The sequence below is a fragment of the Drosophila simulans genome, chromosome X (genome assembly GCF_016746395.2).
Source record: "Drosophila simulans strain w501 chromosome X, Prin_Dsim_3.1, whole genome shotgun sequence".
NCBI classification, from domain to species: domain Eukaryota; kingdom Metazoa; phylum Arthropoda; class Insecta; order Diptera; family Drosophilidae; genus Drosophila; species Drosophila simulans.
The window spans coordinates 6,893,562-6,915,880 of NC_052525.2; the positions used below are offsets into that span (position 1 = coordinate 6,893,562).

The window sequence follows — 22,319 nt, forward strand, 5'->3', positions numbered from 1 at the left end:
AAATTGCGCGCTAGGCAGGAAAACATACCCAGATTATAAAAATATGATATTCATTTATAATTTTAGACCTAAGAAATAATTAAGCCGGTTTGTTTCCAAAAACCATAACTTATCGATCGCCATTAGTTATCGATGACGATTGCAGCAGCTGCATGCAACCGTGCAGCGCATAAATAAATAAAGTCGACTTGCCTCTGCTCGCTTTTTGGTGATTTTTTTTTGTGCTGCGGCTGCGCTTTTCGAAATTCGAATCTCCGTATTCGCTGTGCGATATGATGTGATGTTTACTATGAAGTGATCAACTAAATGCGACCGCGAAGCTATCGTAAAGCACAGAAAATCGGATGAATTGAAGGAAAACTCCAGAAATCGCATAGCCCAACTCCAGCAACAACAACAACAATTCGGAATCGGAGGCGCATTGTGTGAGCTAGATCGGCGAAGGAGAGGGAAAGAGAGCAGGAGACGAAGGAGAGTGGGAAGAAGGAGAGGAGAGGTGGAGGAGTGGTGCACAGAATGGATGTTGAAATACCTGTTTTGGCTGGATATCTTAATGTGCCGACCCAAACTGGATTTTCGCTAAATCGCATCTCGAAAAAGGTATGGAAAATCGCCGTATTCCGCCCTTCTATATAAATATTTCCCCATTTATCAGTGTTAAAAAAGTTACTTTCTGTTTGTAATTGTCCTACAAGTGCGTAGTTTTCGATAAACCAAACAGGACCTATGTGTTATGTGAGTGTGTGCGTGTGTTTCTGTCTGCATACTTGTTGCATACAAATGAGGCCCACTGTGCGAGTGGGAGTGAGACAGCGATACGCGGTAGAGGGAGTGAGCGAGAGAGGGGCCGACTTCATACAGCTAAGGCCATAATATTAGCATATCATTTTTGATAATATTAATATTTCAACACCTAACCAATCCTACGTTGCATTTTCTACAAATCTTTAAATGAATTAAGTGAAACCATATTTATATACAATATATTAAGCAGTAAAACTCGAATAACATGCCATAACATGCCATGTCCTAATAACTTTACCCCCAGCGTTGGAGTTTCAGATGGCACACACAGCTGGCGATTCATGCTACTTCGTGGTATTTGTGTTTATGTGCGACAGGAAATTCTTGAGCCAGCAGAAAACTGGGGAAAAAGGGTGGTGGAGGGGGTCGCAAAGAAGGGGCAGAGTGAGGGCGAATGAGTACTTCACGGCTTAGCCCATTATGCTCATACTCTACTTTTATATTTTTAGCATTATCCAATGCAGGATACTACAAAATCTCAAGACAAATTTGAATTAGTTATGGTTATTTATACACTGCATTTCATATACATATACAATAAACAATACATCTTCTTCAGTACGTTACTAATATGTAATAGTTTTAATACACACAAACCGATGTAATCGAAACCCAATTCTTTTTTGCAGAAAGCATGCAGTCGCTACTGTTTGCTATTCAAGGCCAGTCGACATGGGATTGCCCGCCTGGAGATGTGCGAGAGCAAGGAGGACCGAAACCCCAAGATCTTCACCCTCGAGAACTGTGTGAAGATTACTCAGGAGCCGCCTCCCGAACGCCTCATCCACATTGTCAAGCGGCAGGCTACCCTCACACTGAGCACAAGTAGCGAGGAGGAGCTCAAGGACTGGATCACCGCCCTGCAAACGGTGGCCTTCTGTGACACCTCACCATCGGGGGGAATCGGGGCCATCGAGGAGGACAACGACCTCTACTGCAGCTCCTTTGTGAGTGATCATCTCTGTATAAGCGAAAACATTCTGCGGTGTTTCGTTATATTGGCGTAATCTTATAGTTGCTTAAGCTTTCTTAACAAACTAAGTTGAAAAGCACCTCTATCGTTTCGAATGGCTCTAGCGCCCAAAGATACATGGTCACAAAGGACCAGGCGGTGACCATCGAACTGGGCAGCAGTCGCCGGAATAAGCTCGAAAGCACTTGTAGCAGTTGTAGAAATAGCGAAAACTTAAATATAAAAAAAACGGAACCTCATAAAACAAACCATAATAATCCATCCCTTTTAAAAATTTGCAGGACGGCTTGTTCATTATCACGTTGATTCCATCCGAGGCCTCCATTCGCTGCTGCATTGAACCTAAGACGTATATGCTCCAAATGACGCCCACTGAACTTCAGCTGAAATCGGAGGATTTGGGCGCCACAATCGCCATGTGGCCATATCGTTTCATTAGGAAGTACGGCTATCGCGATGGCAAGTTCACCTTTGAGGCGGGCAGAAAATGCACCACCGGCGAGGGCGTTTTCACCCTGGATCACACCAATCCGCAGGAGGTATTCCGCTGCATGTCCGCCAAGATGAAGTCGATGAAGAAACTGATTAGCGGAGATAGTCTGAGCACCTTGGAGTGCGGTGAGAATCAGTTTAGTGCGGCAGCTGGCATGGAGCCCGGCTCGCGAAGCCCCCTGCCACCATCTCCGTCGAGTAATCCCCACGGTGGAGAGTTCGAGATCAACTCGACGCAAAGTTGCATATCCCTGAGGGGCTTCATCAGCTCCAACGATTCTCTTAACAACTTCTCGGCGGGTGGAGGTGGAGCAAGTGGCGCCACAGCAACGGGTGGTGGTGGTGGAGGCGTTTTAGGAAATACCGGAGGAATCACGCTATCCGTACCCGCAAATAGCAATAGCAACAGCAGCAGTAAACACATTCCCAACAAACCGCCACGCAAAAGCCCGACAACCCATTGTGATAAATACAGGAACATTGTGAAATATGAGCCTGTGGCCATAACTACGATATCTTCGCCATCCGCCACCTCCGATGTGAACAGTTCAGTGATACTGAAACCCCTGGAAGGTGAATCGATATCCCTGCCGGAGACAGCACCCGACTTACCGCCCGACTTGCCGCTGCGAAATGAGAGCGCCTCGAAAGCACCGCCTCCGGAGCGGGATTACGAGTGCATCGAAAACATCACAGAGGCGTGGCGCACAAGGGGCGTGGGCGATGTTAGGCACAGCGAACGTATGCCCATACTCTGCGATACCTCAGAATTTGTACGCCAGCGATCAGTATCGAAAGCCACCTGTGGCACCCAAAACACACCCAAGATCATAGACATCGACATCGGTGAGGGTTGCACTAGCGCCACATCCATTAGTGAATCCAATTACGATCGCTTGGACTTTCTATCGCCTAACAACAAGACATCGAGTGGCTATAAGACCATTGTGAATGTCACACCCGGTAATCGCATCCGATGCAGTCCACCGCCACCCAATGAATACGAATTGATCGCTAGTCCCGATACGGAGAGCTTCCGTAAAGCCGATGACAGTCATCGCGGCTACGGGGTGCTGCGAAAGGCTAGCAGCACTACGAACAACAATAATCTAGGAATCTCCAATAGCAATATCAGCGGCGGTAGTACCACCATCACAACTGCCACGGCCAACAACAAAGGCAACCTCGAGGCGGCAGCCATTGATCATCGCAGCTACAATGGCCTCAACTACACAATGGTCAGCAAACCGAAGCGAGTGTAAAATATCTAAGGATTTCAGATCCGGTAGCGGGGATCCAGAGATCCTGGCATCGAACTGGGTGCAGTGGGGTTTGGGGTGGATCGGGAGGAGATAGTCCTAGTTTTTATTTGTCCCAGAACTGTTGCTGTTTTCAATTTAATTCAACAAACTTGTTGACATGTTAATTTGGATTTTCCCAGTAGTCTGACTATTCATGACTATTTCGTTATTGGACGCCAGATGAATAAGCTTGTGTGCTTTTCGCGATTCATTTTAAGTGTTGCGATAACATTTGCCAGTAAGAAACAAATGTATATGTATGTTCAAAAAATTTCGATATATTGAAAACAGTAACGTGCCAGTAACTTTCTACATATTTTCATTAATCGCATTTTGAGTATAAGTGAAAAAGAAGAGACTGCCGAGTGCCTTACAGTTCTACAAAAAGAAAGAAAATGCAGGCTGGAAATCGAGGGAAGGAAGTGCGTCGAATCTCCCAATCCCAGAATTTGTCCTTCCCTTCGACAAGCCAAAAAGAAATACCATTCGAATCGTTCAATTTTTTTTGTAATTGTTTTTCGTTAATTATGTTAAATTCGTAATCTGTGATTGTATTGTTAATTGTAAAACTGTTACATTTTTAGCAAGCACTGCCCGCCACTTGATCGCACTCGAAAAATTCACCCGGCTCTTACTTAAAATGTAGAGTTAAATTAAAGCAAGAGAAAAAAGAAACTCAATCGAATCCTGGACGTAACGAAAACTTACACATTGTGTATGCGATTTGTGCTAAATATATGTGTTTTTGTATATTTAATGGAACTAGATTTTAAATACACTGCAATTGTACTTGTTTCCGTTTATCCGTCCGTCTTCTCAAGGTTTTGCTGCCATATATATCGGTTATTCGAATTGTTATTCCTATACGTTTTTGTATGATAGATCATATAGCTGCCATAGGAACAAACGGTGTGATGCCATTCTCAAAAATCTCCCAAAATAGTTGACTCTTTTTTTGTTCAATCTTAGACTGTAAATATAGGTTTCTTAAGTGTTGTTTTCGATTGCACCTCCTCTCTCATAACCCAAATAAAAACACCCATCGTTACCCCATGCACGTTCGAGTTCTCAAGCCAGGATTGTTGTAAACGACAGTTTCGAGTATTATGCAAAGGTCACAACAAAAAAATTTATAAAAAACAAACAAACGAACAAACGAAGGCGAACACAAATAAGAAAAATACCAAAAGAAAAATTGTGACGTTCATTTTACTTGAAATATATCATTTTTTTTTTACTTACCTTACGTTTACGATTATGACTATTGTAGTTATTAATTTTTGTGTCTGCAAACTATTATTGTGTAAATAAAGACCAACAAAAAATCAAACCAATCGAAAAAAAACCACTTTCATTTGTGTAATCCCAAGTAGGTCATGTTATGAATCTCAGAATCGTTTTGGCTTTTCAAGCGATAGCAACTGAAAATCGGAGTTAAATTTTGCTCTTCGTGCTATTACATAAAATAACTGCATTCGCGCACACAACTCCAAGTAATCTATACAAAAAAAATCAAAAAAAAAAAAATAAGATGCTGCTTCTTCGCCGTTGCCACAAGTTAAAGTTAAGTGCATTGGTACGCTTTTGCTCCGCCGAATTGATACATAAGGTAATATACTTATATATATAATATTTAAGTAGTTGTAATTCCACGATTTCTATTGAATCTTTGCAGGATGGCTTCATCGAGAAGCTGCGCCGCAGTTTCGAGGAAGAGGAGCGCAGTAATCTGGTGGTGCCCACGTTCAAGAAGGCTATGCTTTATCCGGATGAGATCGCCGTGAAAGACATCAATGGGGAGTACACTTATTTCCAATTGTACATGTCCGCCAAACGTCTGGCCATTCAGATCTCAAATATATGTGGTAAGCGAGAAACCTATTTCAGATAGGTTCGTCAGGTTCAGATTATGTTCGGTTAAATTTCTAAAAGTTAGCAAATTCTTCTCTTTTTCGCAGGCAGCGCTGCGCTTTCGAATGTGACATACTTGTGCTCGAACAACGCCCTGTGGATAGCTATACAATGGAGCTGTTGGATCTCCGGACAAGTGGCAGTTCCACTGGAATCCGGCCAGGCGAAGGATCAACTGCATCAGCAGGCATCGAACTGCAAGACCAAGCTACTGATAGCCACTAAGGAATTTGAGCCACTTGCCCAGGAATTGTCGCAGGGTGTGAAATCAGCTACCATCATATTGGATCACACATTTGTCCCAACGGCGGAGAGTGTATCCTCGACATCGATGTATGCCAAACAACTGGTGGCGTGCCAGGGAGTTATCCTAACGGAAAGTACGTTTCCAAATGATTTCTATTCCAAGGCACCAGCCATGCTGATCTATACGCCCAATGCTGTCAATAGTCCCAAGCCAGTGATGTTGACCCACCGGAATATCGAAGCTCAGGTGCGATGTTTGATCGGCAGTTGGCATTTGGGACCTACAGACTGTATGCTGCCAATTCTATCCATGAATCGAATGCATGCCGCCTTGACAGCAGTGCTCAATGTGGGCGGTAATGTGGTGCTGCAGCAAAAATTCGATGGTCACAATGCGTGGAGTGCTCTATTGGGCATAAATAGCCCATCCAAACAGCGGGTTACTCTCTTTTTGGCCATGCCAATTGTCTACAAGCGACTGATTGCCGAGTATGAGAAAATGTTTGCCAAGGATTCGAGAATGGTTGAGTACATTGTAAATCATTGCCGGCAAAAGATACGATTGATGGCCACAGCTTTTGCCTTGCTACCGGATTCGGTGTTCTACAGATGGCGCGAGATTACGGGTCGAAATATATACGAATACTATGGAATGATGGAAACCGGCTTGGTTTTGGGTCATCCATTGAATGAACCACAACGCGAAGCTCCACATAATGGTCCAACATCGAGTTCTACGGCCAAAAATACCGCCCTCGACGATCATCGACCGGGTACGCTGGGTTCGCCCTTGAAGGGGGTCACGGCCCGATTGATCAGCAATAAGGGTGTCGAGCTTATAACCTGCAAAAACGAACTCGGCGGATCCGTGCATCATGGCTTAATACCAGTGGAGGATATCGGCGGCGATACATCCTTGACGGAAACCATAATTGGTGAACTCCAAATTGCTGGTTCCAATTTGGTGTCCAGTACGTTGGCTAGCAACAATCAGGACATGGAACCGGGAGCCACAAACAATGAGGAGCAGAACACCCAAGATGGTTTCTTTAAAACCGGTGACATTTGCGCCTATCGGAACGGAAACTTTTATTTTCTGAGTAAAAGCAGCGATATCTTCACCGTCGGCGGTTATAAGGTATACGGATCGGAGATCAAAAAGGTATTGATCTCACACCCTAATATCAACGATGTGGCTGTCTTGGGTATTCCCAATAAAATGTGGGGCCATCGTCTTGGCGTCATATGCATTGTATCGCCGGATGCGGATATTGATTTGGATGCGATCAAGACATACTGCTATCGCCACCTACCGGCCCACAAATGCCCTACCGTTTTCAAGACCCTCGTTTCCAAGTAGACATAAGACCCCTGAGAACTTAGCTGAAAATTTAAGTGATTACTGACTGTTATGATAATGATAATACTAATAATAATAATAATAAGATAGTAAACAAATGTTAAGCTTATGCAATGGTGCTGCTAAATCGCTTTAAAATCATTGTATTTTTGCACATAGCGGTGGATACTTTAAGTCAACTCCCTTTGGGCACTCACTGCCTGCCTTGGCGCATTCTTCATAAACACGCTCGCCAATAACATTTGTATGAGCGTAGTTACAGGCCAGATTGTATCGCCTGATTATACCCAGATTATATGAAACTAAGCCACAACCCACAGCGTTACTTTTCTCGTTGATCAAAACGGTCAAGTGGCCAATAACTCTAAAAAGGGTAAAGGGAAGATGCAACTAATAAATGGGGAAGAAAGTAAGTGACATACTCTGGTGGATTAAGGGGCGTTTTCTTTAAGTCCTCGGCGGTAATGTCCTTTTCCTCGCCTGCCCACTTTTGAACTGCCGTCTCGAAGAGCATGCTTAACGTCATATTCATCTTAGTTTTCGTTATCCCAGTATGCCAAAATCCCATGGCGAATAGATTCTGTCCAGATAGCCGAAACTTTTCCGTATTGTGACACTCATCATGTCCCATAAGACATGTTTTGGCATTTAAAAGTGCCATCTTTTCCAGGTCCTTATTCCATTCCATTTTGGCCATTTTGCAGGCGGTCCTTTTAATTTTTGCCTTGCCACTAGCCCACTTTTGTCTCACCAAGTTGTGGGCCTTGATCAGAGCATTTTTATCCCCAAGATTGAGTTTAATCACGGTTGCATCTTTGGGACAAGAGCTACCAAAGGATCCGTTTACATTCTGCTGCTCACATAAATGTTGAAATTTGTCGCTAAGTTTTCGAAAGGTCACTTACACACGCTATATGGGTGGTTCCTTTGGAACAGAGATCCTGCCTGCAAAAATTCTCGGCCAGACTATGGAGAACTAGTGATAGTACGAATATAGTGACCGTAAAGACTGACATTTTAAGATTTTCTCTGGACTTTCACAAATACAATTTGCTCTTATATGCATGCTATGGTGTTCCAATTAGTGTTATCTGCTTACAATTTGCACGACAGTACTTAAATCTAGTATATATAGATCTAGTATATAAGTTATAACCTATATTAATGTTACACTATCGCCTACAACCCGTAAAAACTAGCAATAGTTTTTTTTTGCCAATACAATGTTTCAATGTCAAAGACCACGCCCACTATAGCGCCCACATATTACAAAAGCATGCAGAGATATGGTAGATTACTACGTAATCTTTGTTTACAATTTTGTTTACGCACAATTTTTGTGTTAACGTGCCGGGAACAACGTAGTCGTTACCCTTTTCGCACTCTTCTTCTTGGGAGCCAGATAAAGCCCTAAGCAAATTCTTATTGGCGGCTAAAAATAGCAGACGATGGGAAAAACAAAAACCTATTTACAATTATTTTTAAATGGCAGTTCACACTGCACAGGGGAAAAAATATTGAATAGTGCTTAATAAGAGCATAGTGATCGGAATGCCTTATAAGTTGTACCAAGTTTTGAAACAATAGCCCAAAATAGCTTCAAATTCAAAAACGCAACAAGTGATGATACAAAAATAATCGAAGTGATCTTGTTTTTGTTTTTTTCAGTGTGGTGGATCTCCACTTGCCACTTAAGGAGCTTTCAATCGCCCGACATCAGGGTTAAATGTTATATGCCGGTGTGGATTACCACAAAAAAAAAACTCACATGCCTCTTATGTTTGTTTAGATTTTTAGCATGTTTTTGTTTTGGTTTTGTTTTTCTGGGCCACGTTGTTGATTTTTGTTTTCCTTTCTTAGAATGCTGTTGTGTTTGAAGGCCAATTACACAAGCCCTAAAAGTGTGTTTATTGGTCATAAACAAAAGATTAATTTGGTTCATTTATCATTACCGATAAAGACGAATGCAAGCGACATAAATCTATCAATTTTACTTTTTTTAAGACCATACTACTGAACTTACAAATAAATTATATTGCAATAAAAATTGTCTTTAGTTTAGTTAATGAAATCTGCCTTTTTATTCGAAACAAAAATGTTATTATTAAGCAAATATTGCATAAGCAATGCAACATGGACATTCAAATATTGTTTACCAAATATATTATTACTCAAACCCATCGCCTTAAGTGACTCTCAAACTGTAATCGGAAATCAATAGCCTTGTTTACCCGCCAAATTTGTAGGCCCCTCTATTTACCGAACATTTTCGAAAAGCAATTTCGAATTTTCAAATCTGTTTTGTGTTTGCCTACTTCATTTTCATTTCGTATTTGTTTTCTGGCCTAATCTTTACCGTAAAGTTGGACTGGCTTTTATCTCTAGCCTTTTGGGTTTTGTAACCCGCGATGGTCAGAAAGTCATGTGTTGTTATTTTTTGTTTTGGGCGTTGCTGTTGTTTTTGGGGTTTTATCAGCCATTATAAGCAGGTCGCTGCTGATAAGGCGACCGTCAGATGTAATTTAATTAATTACACGACAAAAAATATATTTAAACTAACTGAACGATTACAAATCACACATTTTCAAATTAAAAATATGTAATTAATGCATTTTGTAAAAAGCAATTCTCCATTGCAATAATCAAGCAGTAATATTTAAAGATATTTTAGTATAATTTCCTTTTAAAGGAATGAATTTGAATAATCGAAGACCTACGACAACAACGTGGAAAAGGATGCGTTGCAAGTGGCACGTAGTCGCTGCTTTTTTCTTGTCTTTTTTTTTTTGTTTTCTGGTGGTGCAGGCAACTGGAAAACTCACACGCACACACACCAATGCACGACGCAGTTAAATTTTATGACATTTTATGTAAAGTCGCAGCACGACTTCTCTGCCGGCGTCGGCGTCGTTCCTCTGTCGCCGGTGTGTCGACGTGCCAAAATCCGCATACTGAAAGAAAAACTAGTGAACCCGAAACATAAACAACCCTTTTGCTTAACCCTCCAAAGACCCGTGTGAAACACTCTATGCACTGACCGAAAAAAAAAACAAAAATAAATTACAATTTCCACTATGTAAATGAACCCAACATGTTTATTAGACCATGCATTTGATAATATTATTTCAACTATGTTTAACTGTTTTCATTTTAGAGTGTTAAACTAGCATCCAATGCGAACAAGAATAATTTCTGCCTTAATTCTTTTTTTAAACTTTTTTTTTGAGCCGGCGTTGGGGCGCAACACGTACGCCAAAAAAACAGAAAGGCAGGGAAAACAACAACTCTCGCGCATCACACACACACGCACATCAATATAAATGGCGTTGCGGAAATCTGAAATGGCATCAAAACTGTGGAACTGCGGACCTTGAAAAGCGCGACAAGAAATACTAGAAACGCAGAAGCAGAAAACACAACATCACAAGGCGTCCACTTCGAGACGAGACGAAACGATCTCGTCCAATATTCTCGGGTACCTCGAACCGCACACGTGTGTGCTTGTTCGCTCGACAACGATCCACCCATTTCGATTGGATCCCCGGCACACGCCCAAAAAACACATGAAACAGAAGCAAAATCTTGGGAGCGGGACTTACAATTACAATACAGTGGGCACTAGCTAAGATGGCAGTCAAATTGTAATATAAAGTTATAAATATTTTCAATTATTTTTTAAGAACTATTGATTGATAGAAAATATTAAATGAATGTACTAATTTAATCATAATTTAAAGAATTGAAGTATATTATTTAAGTAAAATAGTTTTTGTAAAGGTAAACGTGTGGATTTCTACTGTTTTCTTTTGCACCTCTTTCGCGCGCGCGTTTAAATTACGCATTTTAATTTTCGGCAATTGAGTTTTGGAGCTATGTTTTATGTATGTATTATGGTAGATGTCATGTGGATCGTGGGTGTAATGTTAAAAGCTATTTGTGACGTCATTAGTCGTGTGTCTCCAATTTTCGTTCTTTATTTGCTTATTTCTTTATTTGTTTGCAGGTGCAGCAGCAAATAGATTATAATTTATGTATTTGTAGCGGGCGCATGCTAAACTGCACACACTCTATATACATACATATATACTACATGGTTGAGACCCTGTTTTGGTGGTCATATGTTTGCAGTTGTTTTGTGTTGCTTTTGTTGTCCCTGGACCTGGTGTTACGTGACGGTCGGAAAGTCAGCAGACAGCCGATGCGCCGGTTGTTCTCGTTCCAAGCACACGTCCACCCCGAAACAAGTGACGTTTATGCATTAATGTGGATAATATTATGAATAGTTATTATCGAGATATCAAATACGCATCTATGTCACAATAATAAAATAATAGAAATAATATTTCGACTTCAAATACATTAAATGCAGAAGCAGAACGTTCTAGCACATATGTATATGTATAGATATGTTCCATTATCTTTATAAACGGATTATGTTCAATTTATCTTGAGTTCACCGCCGCATAATCCGCTTTGGAAACTTCCCGGCCGCTCACATGTTTTGGTTTTCCGTCTGTATTTTCAAGTTTTTGCCTCCACAGAGTGCACTGCACTCCCCTTGCCGCATTCGAAACGGTAAAGTGGGGGGCCTTCGATTTTTTTTATTTTGTCCGTAAAATGTTGCACTTCTTGGGGGGACCAGTGCTTGCAAAACTATGGGGATTTATGAAAGCATTGATCTTGATGGGCAGTAAAAACTATTAAAACGAACCAAGATTAAAGGGAATTAGTGGAGCTGATAATTCCCTTTAATTTTTGCCGGCCACTGATATATCCAGTTCGAATCACTACCCTCTTATTAATTTTTCGGTGGTTTCTTTTTTGTTTTCGTTTCGATGCAATGTTTTTTGGGTCCAAGTCCACTGGCGCTTATTTGATCAAGAGACTATTATACAATCTTACACGTATGTACAGCTGTATGTATGTCTGTGTGTCCACAGTGAAGGTACTAGAAATAGTGCTGCGTTGCGTAGGATGATCAGCATAGTATTATGCTTTTGGACACTTTGGGTAATAAAAAATATAATTTTAATGGTGGCAAAATGCCCAGTGCTTGGAAGTTATTGGTAACTGAAAACGATCTTTCAATGTTATTAGTTGTAAAGTGTTGTAATGATCCTATAACATTTACCGCACACGTGTGGGTGTAAACATGCGTTTTGCTGTGGAGCAATGAAGTAGAACAGCAACGGAAAAACAGAAACTATTAGTGCGTAGGTATTTGTGCTACTTCATGTGTATGTGTGTGCGTAGAGGGCACTTTTGGGGGAAGTGCGCCGCGAGGGGGGAAGGGTGTCTTGGGGCATATTGTATTGGACCGACAGTTTGTCACACGCAGCGACCTAAATACGCACACTTTATGATATTTTCATTTTGAGTTTTGGCGTTTGTTTTTGGATTCCTTCGTTTACGTTATCAATGGAAAACTGTAATCCATGTATGTATATATGTGTGTGTAATCCCATGTTTATATAATGCATTTTCTTTTGGGCATTTATTTGAAAATGAATAAAGTTCTCCATTTAAGCGAGGTTTGACAATCACTGGGTTTTGTGTTTGTTTGTTTTTGCTTCTTCTTGTGCTCCTGCTTCCTCTCCATTTTCTTCTTCAACCGGCTTACATGGTCTTGCCTGTGTGTTTGTACTTATGTACAGCCAAGGGCGCAAAAATATAAACTAGAAAACTTAAATACGAATTCCTACGCATCTTTTTAAGATGGTTTTAACATTTGGGAACGCTCATATTCAAAGTATTCTTGAAACACATATTTATGCACTTCAAAGTATGATTTCGTGAAAATTTGAAAATGTAACTACTATGATGTTGGCTTCAATAGTGCGTATTGTCTGTTTGTGGTAACCATTCCAAGTAGCAGCTGTTCTCCCTGCTCCCTTCCTATGCTGTCCTCTCCCTCGCACAAAAACACACACACACTCGCACTCCCGCTCACACACACTCAGAAAGACCGCTCTGCTTTTACAGGCGTCGACGTCGACTTCTTTTCTTTGCGCAGCGATGGTTTTCAAAACGAATTCGAACGCTTAAGCGAACGGTTGTGTTTACTCCCAAGCAAAGATATCAAAAAAAAAAAAAAACTGAAACCCCAGAGAAATCAAAATACAAATTAGCGGACTCAAAAACAAAGTGTAACAAAACAAAGCAGAAAAATAAAGCAAACATTTTTTTGTGGTGCATCTTCGAAAAAACCGGTTGTTAAATGCGCGTTGCAATCGAAATAATAACAAGAGTTCAACAACAAAATCCCTAATAAAAGCAACGTTGCACATTTTCTCGAGTGCAGTTCAAACTGTAAGGAAAACGTAGCGAAAATTGAGGAAAAATTAAAGAAAACCGAGGTTAAAACTTGAGCGAAAAACAAAATGGCATTCTCCATCGTGAGCCGTGGTATTTTGCGCACTTCAAGAGAAATTCTGGAACGCAACATGGCCGCAACTGTCGGCGTTCTGCAGCAGACCGCCTCCCCGCCCCCAAACACGCCCATTTCGCACAGCGATTGTCACGTAAGTGCAGCTTTTCTTTCAGTGCATTTTAGTTAAGGTGACTAATTGAATTGAAAGAAACAGGCAGTTAGAAAAACGTAGGATCATAAAGCGGACAGAAAAGAACAGTTGCTAAACCAAACTTAAAAGCAACAGTTATAAAATAAAGAGTTTAAAACCAGTTCCACAAAAGATGTTCCACCAAAAAGCAGCTTCCGCAAGATATAAACTCAAAACAAAGCAGAGAAATAGAATCGCAATTCGAAAAACAGTAAGTGGTGGAAGGAGAACTGTAAATGGGGAGGAAGAGTGGAGAAACGGAGAATGAAAATTGGGAGCGGGAATGTTCACGAAACGAGGCCAGTGCTAAATAAACTGTAGCAGTGCATTCGAAACTGTAAGAACTCGAACTCAATTCTTGATTAAAAATAATAGATATTCCCGATTGTAATTTTAGCAATACGAAAGCGACTAGGATTATTAATTCTCTAATTTTCATTACCTTTTCATTCCCGCATTATTTTTTCGCTGTTAGCAGCAGCATTATATATTGCTGATTTTTGATTTCAATTGATGATTAACTATAAAATACGTTTAGGTAATGGCGAATTTCTTGCAAATCAATCATTAAAGGGCGCAGCACTTCAATCAATCAATTAGACATCGAAAACCCGGTGCGAAAAGAGGCATATCCCTCAATGAAACAAATAAAACAAGATACAATAAAATAAACAAATGGAAATTACAAACAAAAAAATGTTGTTATTGAATCAATACATTAACAAAATAGTTCAGTTATTATATAAACACGTTTCATCTTACACCTATGTTGTTGTTATCTTTGAAAATACCGGCCAACAGTATTTGCATAAATGTTTTGGTTTCGAAACGAAATTTATGATATTATGTTGACACAACATACATTAATGTAACCAGCTAATCCAATATTAATACTTATTGGTATTTTCCACCGTGTATTCAGGTGAAAGCTTGTTTTCCTTTCTCACCGACAACAACCCCCTCATTTTGAAAGTCGGAAAACTGCGCAAATTCTGTAGCACGAAAATCTTGCGCAAAAGCATTGGAAATAATAACAACAAAAGTCCCCCTCCCCAATTTACTTTTTCTCTAACCGCCCCGGAAAAAGAAGTTTTAGAATCACAGGAAATGATTAAAGTGATTTCATTCGCGATTTTTCTACTTCTTGTTTGCTGCTAAATTAACATTGACCTGTTGCTCGACTTTGATTTTTATTTGCCGTCTTGTTACTCTCTGCGTCTTCCACATAAATCATTGGCATTGTTTTTTGTTTTATTTTCTTATGGTCGAAACGTGTTTCTCTTTATTTTCGAGACGCGCAGACATTCAAATGAAAGGAGGCCCGTTTTTTGCATTCATTAATTCGTATATTGGAGAAACTTGTTTACGAAAAAAATCGAAAAACAGAAACAATCCAAAGTTCGTTTAACCAAACGAAGCAACTGGAACCGAAAAAGGTCCCAAAACAGTCCAATACAATAAGTGTGCGGGCTTTATGATAATGTTATATGGTATGATGCATGATATCATCGTCGTCGGTGGCTGGCAACATCTGTACTTGGATTCTTTCTTATCGAGAGCCATTGAAATTCAAAACGTTTACAAGGGAATTCGGTTTCTTGTAATTAAAAAAGTAGCGAACTTTTTTATCTTTTCCCAATGGCATTGACAGAAGCACAGATGATGGAAAAAACCTTTCTCCGAACTGCTTTTTGGCATTAATATTTATCTTTTTTAATTTTCAAAGTTGCAATGTTGGCAAAAGGGCATTGAATGTATTATATTTTTAATTCTTATATATATTGGAAACTCTTTTCCAACTGGTTTACAATTTCTTCTTTTAAATTCATTGTATGATCGCCACGTGTTTTTTTTTACCATTACCAAGCGCCTCTCAAACTGTAAACCGAGTTTTTTGAGATACATTTTGACAGTCACTCTTTGGCACTTTTAAGGCGAACCGAAGATGGAAAACTCGTAAAAAACCAGATAACGACGAATCGGGTTTAGAATTGTTTTGTGAGTAAACAGAACTGACCTTAACAATGGGAAAAATAACAAGCACAACAAAAACAACACAGGAAAACAGCAGTGCGCTGAGTTGTAATTAAAAACATAATGATTGCTTACACACCGAAGGGCATCTAGCAACCGTATCAACAACAAAAAGAGCATTCAGCATGGGGCTGTGAGAACCGAAATAAACACAAACAATACAAAACAATAGCATAATGATTGGGTAATATTATTAATGACACGTTAGCATCTCTTTTTTTAAAGCACAAGCAAAATGACTATCATGATAGGAAACTTATCCAATACATTTTACATTAAAATTTTAATAATTTCTCGTTTTCTTCTGATTTCAGCGCCTGGCATCTGGTGGCAATATCTGTGGACATGGAGCACATTCACTGCTTTGGCATCAAATGCCAACTGCCGTGGTCCAGGCTGTCCGTCAATATTCAAAGAAGGCCGGAGCGGCCAAATTGCGACGGGAGGTGGAAAGTGATAGCGATTCCGACTCGGATGATGAGTTCGAGCGTCGTCGCCAGAAAATGGATTCCAAGCGCAGCGAACGGGTGAGTGAACTGCTTGAGAAATGCATAATCCATTAAATAGACCCATAAAACACACGGTCCACGTGGCTGAGAAATTTCAATTGTGTGTGAGAAACGTGTTTCGAAATTTGGTTACCGTGCTCAATGTCGTTTTTTGAACCTGCTCAGCGGCATTTATAAAATAGTTCAACATTGTAACCTGGTTAACAGTGGCCATTTAACAGTAGTAACTGGTTTGAGTGCGGACTGTTTTAAGATCAAAGCTTTGGTTTTGGTTATGAATAACAAATTTCAGCTTTCTCAAAAAAAAGCGAAGCGAATTGAAGCTTAAAGCATGGGCTTGATAAAAATGTATCCTGACTCTACAAGTCATCAAGCAGTTCTTTAAAGTCCTTGGAAATCCTTTAGGTAAAAGCTTCTAAAAGCTCTCAAGCAGTCGCTGCCGGTCTATAACAAAAGCTAAAAAATGTAAAAAACATTTTCATAAGGACAGCCAAGTCCTTCAAAGCTTTCAAGCTTTACTTTTCAAGTCCTTTTTAGGTAGTTTGAAAAGAGGAAAGGTCTCGGTTGAAGAATTGGAATGAGCTTTATAGTTTAAGAAGCTCTCAGCACGCCCTATCATTAATATTTCTAATTAAAACGTAAAGCAAACCAATTAATATGTATGTTTTTCCTCATTTTTAGGGCGACTCAGCCTTCTGGCGTCGCAAAATGCGTACTCTGCACCGCATTTTGGACGTTAACCACGACGGCGTCGTGTCCTTCGACGACTTTAGTTTGCTGGCCAAACGCTTCAGCGATCTGGGCCATTTGACCCCAGAGGTCGCTGCCGAGTTCAACGATGTGATCAAGCATACTTGGGAAGAGCAGTTCGGGGAGATAACCCCATACAATCTGGTGACTGCCGAGCAGTTCCTCACCGATCTGCACCATCGTCTCAACGACAAGAAGATGGCCAAACGCATCGGTCGCTTCCTGCCCTACTTGTTTAAGGTTCGTTTCATTGTTAAGTTGCTATTATCCGATAATCAGAAAAATAATTTTCCAATTTTTTCTTAGGCTGTGGACTTCGATCACACTGGCCATTTGGATCTCGAACAATACAAGCTCTTCTTCCGCTGTCTGGGACTGACCGAAGACGATGCTGCCGTTTCATTCGCTGTGATAGACAAGAACGGCGATGGCCAATTGTCGCTCAAGGAGTTTGTGCATTTGGGCCGTCAGTTCTTTTTAACCGAGGACGACTCGAAGATATCGAAAATGTTCTGGGGACCGCTGGTCGCTGATCATTGACGGGTTGCAGTCACTGCTGTAGATTACAATACAACCAAATCAACAATAACCCAACAAAAAAATCCTTACTACAATCAAGATTATCAGAACCATCAACACAACAACGACCGATGCCATAACATCGGCAACAATAACACCAATGAGCCAATGCTATATTATACATTAAACACGACAACGATGTTGGCCAGTAACAATTACAATAAGATAGTGGCCACTTCGTTGCCAACTCGCGTGCAGGCGGCAGGCGGCAGTTGGCTAAATCTACAGCATGTGGCGCCGCATAAATCGGGACCGATAATAAACATTAGCAACACCACCACTACCACGATCGTTATAAGGAACATGAGCATTTACGACTATTTTCGGCAACACTTGGCCAGTTCGAAGCGCCAGCGCTCGACCTTTGAGCCCCATCCTTCGCCCAGCACGTATCCCGCCTCCAAGTTGCGCAAGCACAACTTTAGTAATTACCAAAAGGAACGGGAAAGGGAAGACCGGCGGAAAGATAATAATAATAATCATCGAACCAAGGGCAAAACATCATTAGATGACTACGATATAAGATTCTTTTTCTACCTTAACTCGCTAATATTATTCACAATGTCGTGCAGTCGTCAATCGGCCGCCGAGGGCGATGACCTCAAGCATTTCATTTGCGACCGGATCCGGAAATTCGATCGCCTACGGCGAAAGGCAAGAAAGCGCCGCAAGCGAAGGCCCAAAAAGCTGGTCGAGGATCAAATGCACCATTTATAAACTCTGAAAAGTGGAGCTACATACTATTCACGGTCACCCTATTTACCATATAATCGATTATTTTTTTGTCTAGTTAAGAGTTACGTTTAACTGATATATTACACAATACAGCAAGCATGATATAACGGAATAAAACTGATTTTTAAATATACCATACATTTATATTTTAAATTATTGGGTGATCATGCGACAAAAATGTTTCCTCTAAATCTTTGCGACTTATAGATTTTAGTTTATTATTTTTAAACTATTTCACTAATAACATATCGTGATTTGCTTATAATTATGCTGCTGCAGGTTTATATTTATTTTATTCGATCGGAGGAAGCCCATTTTACGCAAATTGCATGCAAATGGAGAAAGGCAAGCCAGCAGACGCTACTTCCTTCTCATTTTATTTTTAAATGAATTTTTTTTTTAATGTTTCCTCCCTTGGCATCTGCGGCCACATATCATTATGTAAGCGCCAGCGAAAAGGATTTGCGATATCAACTGAAAAGTGTTTAGCTGGATGTTGCGAGGCTACAAAAAATGTTACCTAAAATAGAAGACGGGTTGCGCAAAGTTTTCAATACTCTACTCTACATTTTTATAAGACTATACGCTTTGATGAAATGCTAGGAACCAGTTTATATATCTACATCATATAAGTGGTGAGTATCAAAATCTAAGACATACCTCTTATTTTGATACAAAATGGAACTTGACAAGGCATACACCCAAACTCTATAGATAGGGCATGAAAAAGAATTACGTTGTGGAAAAGGGCAAGAAAAACTTGTCGCGCGTAAATCTCTGCGATGGCAACCTCCCACAGCCGTCTAGGCTGGCTGACCAGAGCTCATTATGCGCATTTGTGCTGGGCGGGATGGAATGGGGGTTCCAGAGGGCTTCCCCCGACATAAGGATGGTACGCCCGTTTCTTTCCTTTACTTCTAGTCCTTCGCACTAATTTTTTTCCAGCTGCCCCGCAGCCTCCTCTTCCCCCCACCGCCGCTCGTTTTTTATTCATTTGTAGCTAATAATTTTAATGCTATTCAAAATTATGTTGAAAAAAAAAGAATATATATATTTATATTTAAGAAGGGAGGGCTGAGTGGGCGATGGAAGCCATGTGAAAGCATTTTTCGGGACCCCTCACACACACGAGCTGGCGCTTATAAATTGCATTTGTATCTAAAAGGACATTAATTTTGGTTGCACGTTAGAAAAATCAGCCTTTCTTTTTAATTTCTGAACACAATAAAACACTTACAGTGGTTTTCAAATCTAAAGAAGTTTTAATAATTACTGAAAGATTTGCCTTAGCAATGATCGTTTTCTTTACTTAAGGAATGCAATCACATAGAACCCAAAACGAAATTATCTTCCAGTGCATTTGTGAGCAAGCAGTGTTCTGCTTTCTGTCCCTTTTGCGCATTTCTTACTTGCTTCAATATTTTATAATTTAATTTTTTTCCTTGCTTTTTTTTTTGGCCGTGCCACGCACATGACGACCATCGCTAATCCTTTTGCCTCATATATACTCTAGGAAAAAATCACACACACTTGCACTGCTACATCTTTCATTATGTAAATGCACGCTTTACACATTTTTTTTCAGATGCACTGTCCACTCTGGCAGACCAACCCACCACCCCCAACCCCCCATTTTTTAACCATATTTTTTATTTCCCCAACTTGGGATTTGGCCGAGTGTGTGTTTGTGGTTCTATATGAATAAAATATATATCACATACTCACATGTAACTGGTTAAGTACATATGTAACCCGCCTTCGTCGACTCTTCTACTAATTTACATCTTTTACTCTCCTTCGCTTGATTTTTTTCGTGGTCCACCCTCTTCCGTCCTCTATTTGCCATTTCAACGTGTTTTATCGCGTTTTAAGAGCAGTTTTTAAAAATTAAAAGCACGTCCTAAGTCCACATTTGGTCAACAGCTGCTGTCCAAGATGGAAAAGCTACCATTGCTTTTCCTCCCTATTTCTCATTTTGTTTTTTGATTTCATTTAAGTTACAGTCTACTGAAGCTTGGATCCAATCTCTATATTTTGTGAAATTATTTGCTTCCAATATAGAAAACTTAACTGAAAACTTTCGCAAGCCAAATCACATTTTTTCATAGACTATACCTAGCCCATGTCCTTCTAAATAGGCACTGCAGGTATTGCTGTTTTTAACTCTTTGCCGCAGAATGCCTTTGCGGCTGGCATAAATTTCGCAGCTAATCATAGAAAAAAGAGACTCAACTGGCGGGGGGTTAAAGGACATATACTTATCCAACGGAGGCCATAAAAGTGCGCTAATGTTAACCCGTTGGCTCCTGTTTGAATTACAACACCGCCCACATTCCAAAAACACATGCGATGCGGCTAAGGCAGCGTTATGCTGTTGGCATGATAATTTAATTACAGCTCTGGGATTGGGTTTTGCGGCAAAGGCGGCATCAATCTGGAGCTTAGACAAGACAATCTTCCACATGAGTATATGGCATCTTGGTCTTAACACCGTTTGGCCAACCTTACGAGTCAGATAAAAAAGGAACAAGCACACGGTGTACAACCGGAACCGAGAAAATCACTGCCGGGGTGGGCGTTAAGAAATTAATAATGGAAGACGAATGAATGCCCTAGTTGAATATATAAGAAAACTCGCTTAAACACATTTAGTAGTCACATAAGAAGGTTGATAGATAATCGCATCCAAGGGCACTGCTTATATTCAAAATTTGAGAATCACATAGGAAGGCGCTGAAAACATAATGAGGATATTTCCTAGATACATATATATTAAAATACTAATGGTATTAAATACTCTCGAATTGTTTTTGATATAAATGCATACCCTAACTGATATAGCCCCTATCTTCTATGGGTGCCTTCCTGAGATGTCAGGGTATAATTATATATTAAATTAAGCCATTTGCATGCGCGTATTTTTGGGCGTCGGCCCCCCTCTTTGCGCCACCCCTTTTGTGGCCGGGCTGTGTTGTAGATTATTAAAAATTATGTCTCACAGTAGGACATGCAATGCTGGCAACCCTTTCCCCACATAGCCACATAGGCCACATTAACGTGCCTGAGATAAGGAGCAGGCAGCAGTTGCAAAAATTGTTTCACTCTTCTTCTTTTTTTATTTTTTTGGTGGGAGGTTTCATACCCCCTCACATTTATTACTGTTGCTGTTGTTGGGCCAACGCAAATCCACGCAAAAATTATATTTTGACGTTTGTCAGCGGTTGGCGGCGGGGAAAAAGAGGTGGCAAATACGAGCCAGAGAAGCCTACATGGCAAAAAGATAAAGAAGCAAAACAAGAAAGTGCAGAAGTATATAGGGCTTAGGGAGGTCGCAGGCACAGTGCCGAGGTAACCCTAACCCTAAAACGTATGAAATGCACTTTGGGGGTCTGGAGTCAAAAGCTTTTGCCAGTGCCCTACAGTCCGCTTTATTATTTTCTTAAATTTAACATTAAAATAATATTAATTAAGATTTAAACGGTGTTCTATTAGTTTTGTATATGTATACACAATCACAACAAAAACTTATATAATATTGCCTAATCTTTTTCTTTAAAAACCCAAAACTATAAGATATTAATTATTGAATTATATTTATAATAAAATTTTTTGAATAGAAAACTATAGGAGATGCTGCATTTTCGTACAGCCCAGTTCTTCGCGAGAAAATTTGTACATGTCAGTGGCAACTCTGGCCGCATTCGTACCTTAGGGAGGTCGCCTCGTCCGAGATTTGTTTAACTAAATTTATATTCTAAATGCCGTCTGTCCTGTGGTTCTGCTGGGCTTTTTTGCTGCTTTGTTTTGTGACACTCTTTTTGTGACATAAGCCACGCTGCTTAGTTTTAAAAACTTATTTTAATGTTGGAATTTAATTTTTTTTTGCACTTTTCGCCATTGTTATTGTTCCAGTTTGCAAGTGTTGGTCTTCTGCGATTTGGGCCTGGCCAGATGTCCCAACTCCACTCTTAATACATTTAAATTGCTCGCTATGTGGAATGGTGTTCAAATCGTTGGTTAACGTTAAATGTAGTATCTTGAGAGTCAAGAATAGATAGCTACACA

At 40.2% G+C, this 22,319-nt stretch overlaps 4 protein-coding genes and 1 long non-coding RNA gene across 6 annotated transcripts; 3 read left to right on the plus strand and 2 right to left on the minus strand.

The window, feature by feature from the left end:
* Positions 1-101: 101 nt before the first annotated feature.
* On the plus strand, positions 102-4,900 carry LOC6725356. Its single transcript, XM_002106337.4, has 3 exons — positions 102-600; positions 1,434-1,751; positions 2,059-4,900. Exons 1-3 carry the CDS (start codon positions 517-519, stop codon positions 3,529-3,531), a joined length of 1,875 nt encoding a protein of 624 aa, XP_002106373.1. The 5' UTR covers positions 102-516; the 3' UTR covers positions 3,532-4,900.
* A 54-nt stretch (positions 4,901-4,954) lies between these two features.
* On the plus strand, positions 4,955-7,196 carry LOC6725357 (malonate--CoA ligase ACSF3, mitochondrial). Its single transcript, XM_016173572.3, has 3 exons — positions 4,955-5,179; positions 5,246-5,435; positions 5,529-7,196. The coding sequence occupies exons 1-3, from the start codon at positions 5,102-5,104 to the stop codon at positions 7,085-7,087; spliced, it is 1,827 nt and encodes a 608-aa protein (XP_016038409.1). The 5' UTR covers positions 4,955-5,101; the 3' UTR covers positions 7,088-7,196.
* Positions 7,197-7,209: 13 nt separating this feature from the next.
* On the minus strand, positions 7,210-8,853 carry LOC27209158 (antigen 5 like allergen Cul n 1). Of its 2 annotated transcripts, none has more exons than XM_016184649.3 (3): positions 7,993-8,853; positions 7,510-7,937; positions 7,210-7,451 (listed from the first exon to the last, which is right to left on the minus strand). In XM_016184649.3, the coding sequence occupies exons 1-3, from the start codon at positions 8,101-8,103 to the stop codon at positions 7,226-7,228; spliced, it is 765 nt and encodes a 254-aa protein (XP_016038410.1). In that variant the 5' UTR covers positions 8,104-8,853; the 3' UTR covers positions 7,210-7,225. The 2 variants fall into 2 exon arrangements, with proteins under 2 accessions (XP_016038410.1, XP_016038411.1); XM_016184650.3 differs by having other exon boundaries at positions 7,510-7,940; positions 7,993-8,851.
* Positions 8,854-11,663: 2,810 nt separating this feature from the next.
* On the minus strand, positions 11,664-12,578 carry LOC123327357. Its single transcript, XR_006542074.1, has 2 exons — positions 11,799-12,578; positions 11,664-11,740 (listed from the first exon to the last, which is right to left on the minus strand). It is a non-coding gene; the product is annotated as an uncharacterized LOC123327357 (long non-coding RNA).
* A 503-nt stretch (positions 12,579-13,081) lies between these two features.
* LOC27207277 lies at positions 13,082-18,392 on the plus strand. Its single transcript, XM_016182998.3, is given in 4 exon segments — positions 13,082-13,608; positions 15,996-16,208; positions 16,872-17,180; positions 17,247-18,392. Coding segments are annotated over 4 exon segments (1,653 nt in total). The 5' UTR covers positions 13,082-13,467; the 3' UTR covers positions 18,237-18,392.
* The last annotated feature ends 3,927 nt before the right edge of the window (positions 18,393-22,319 follow it).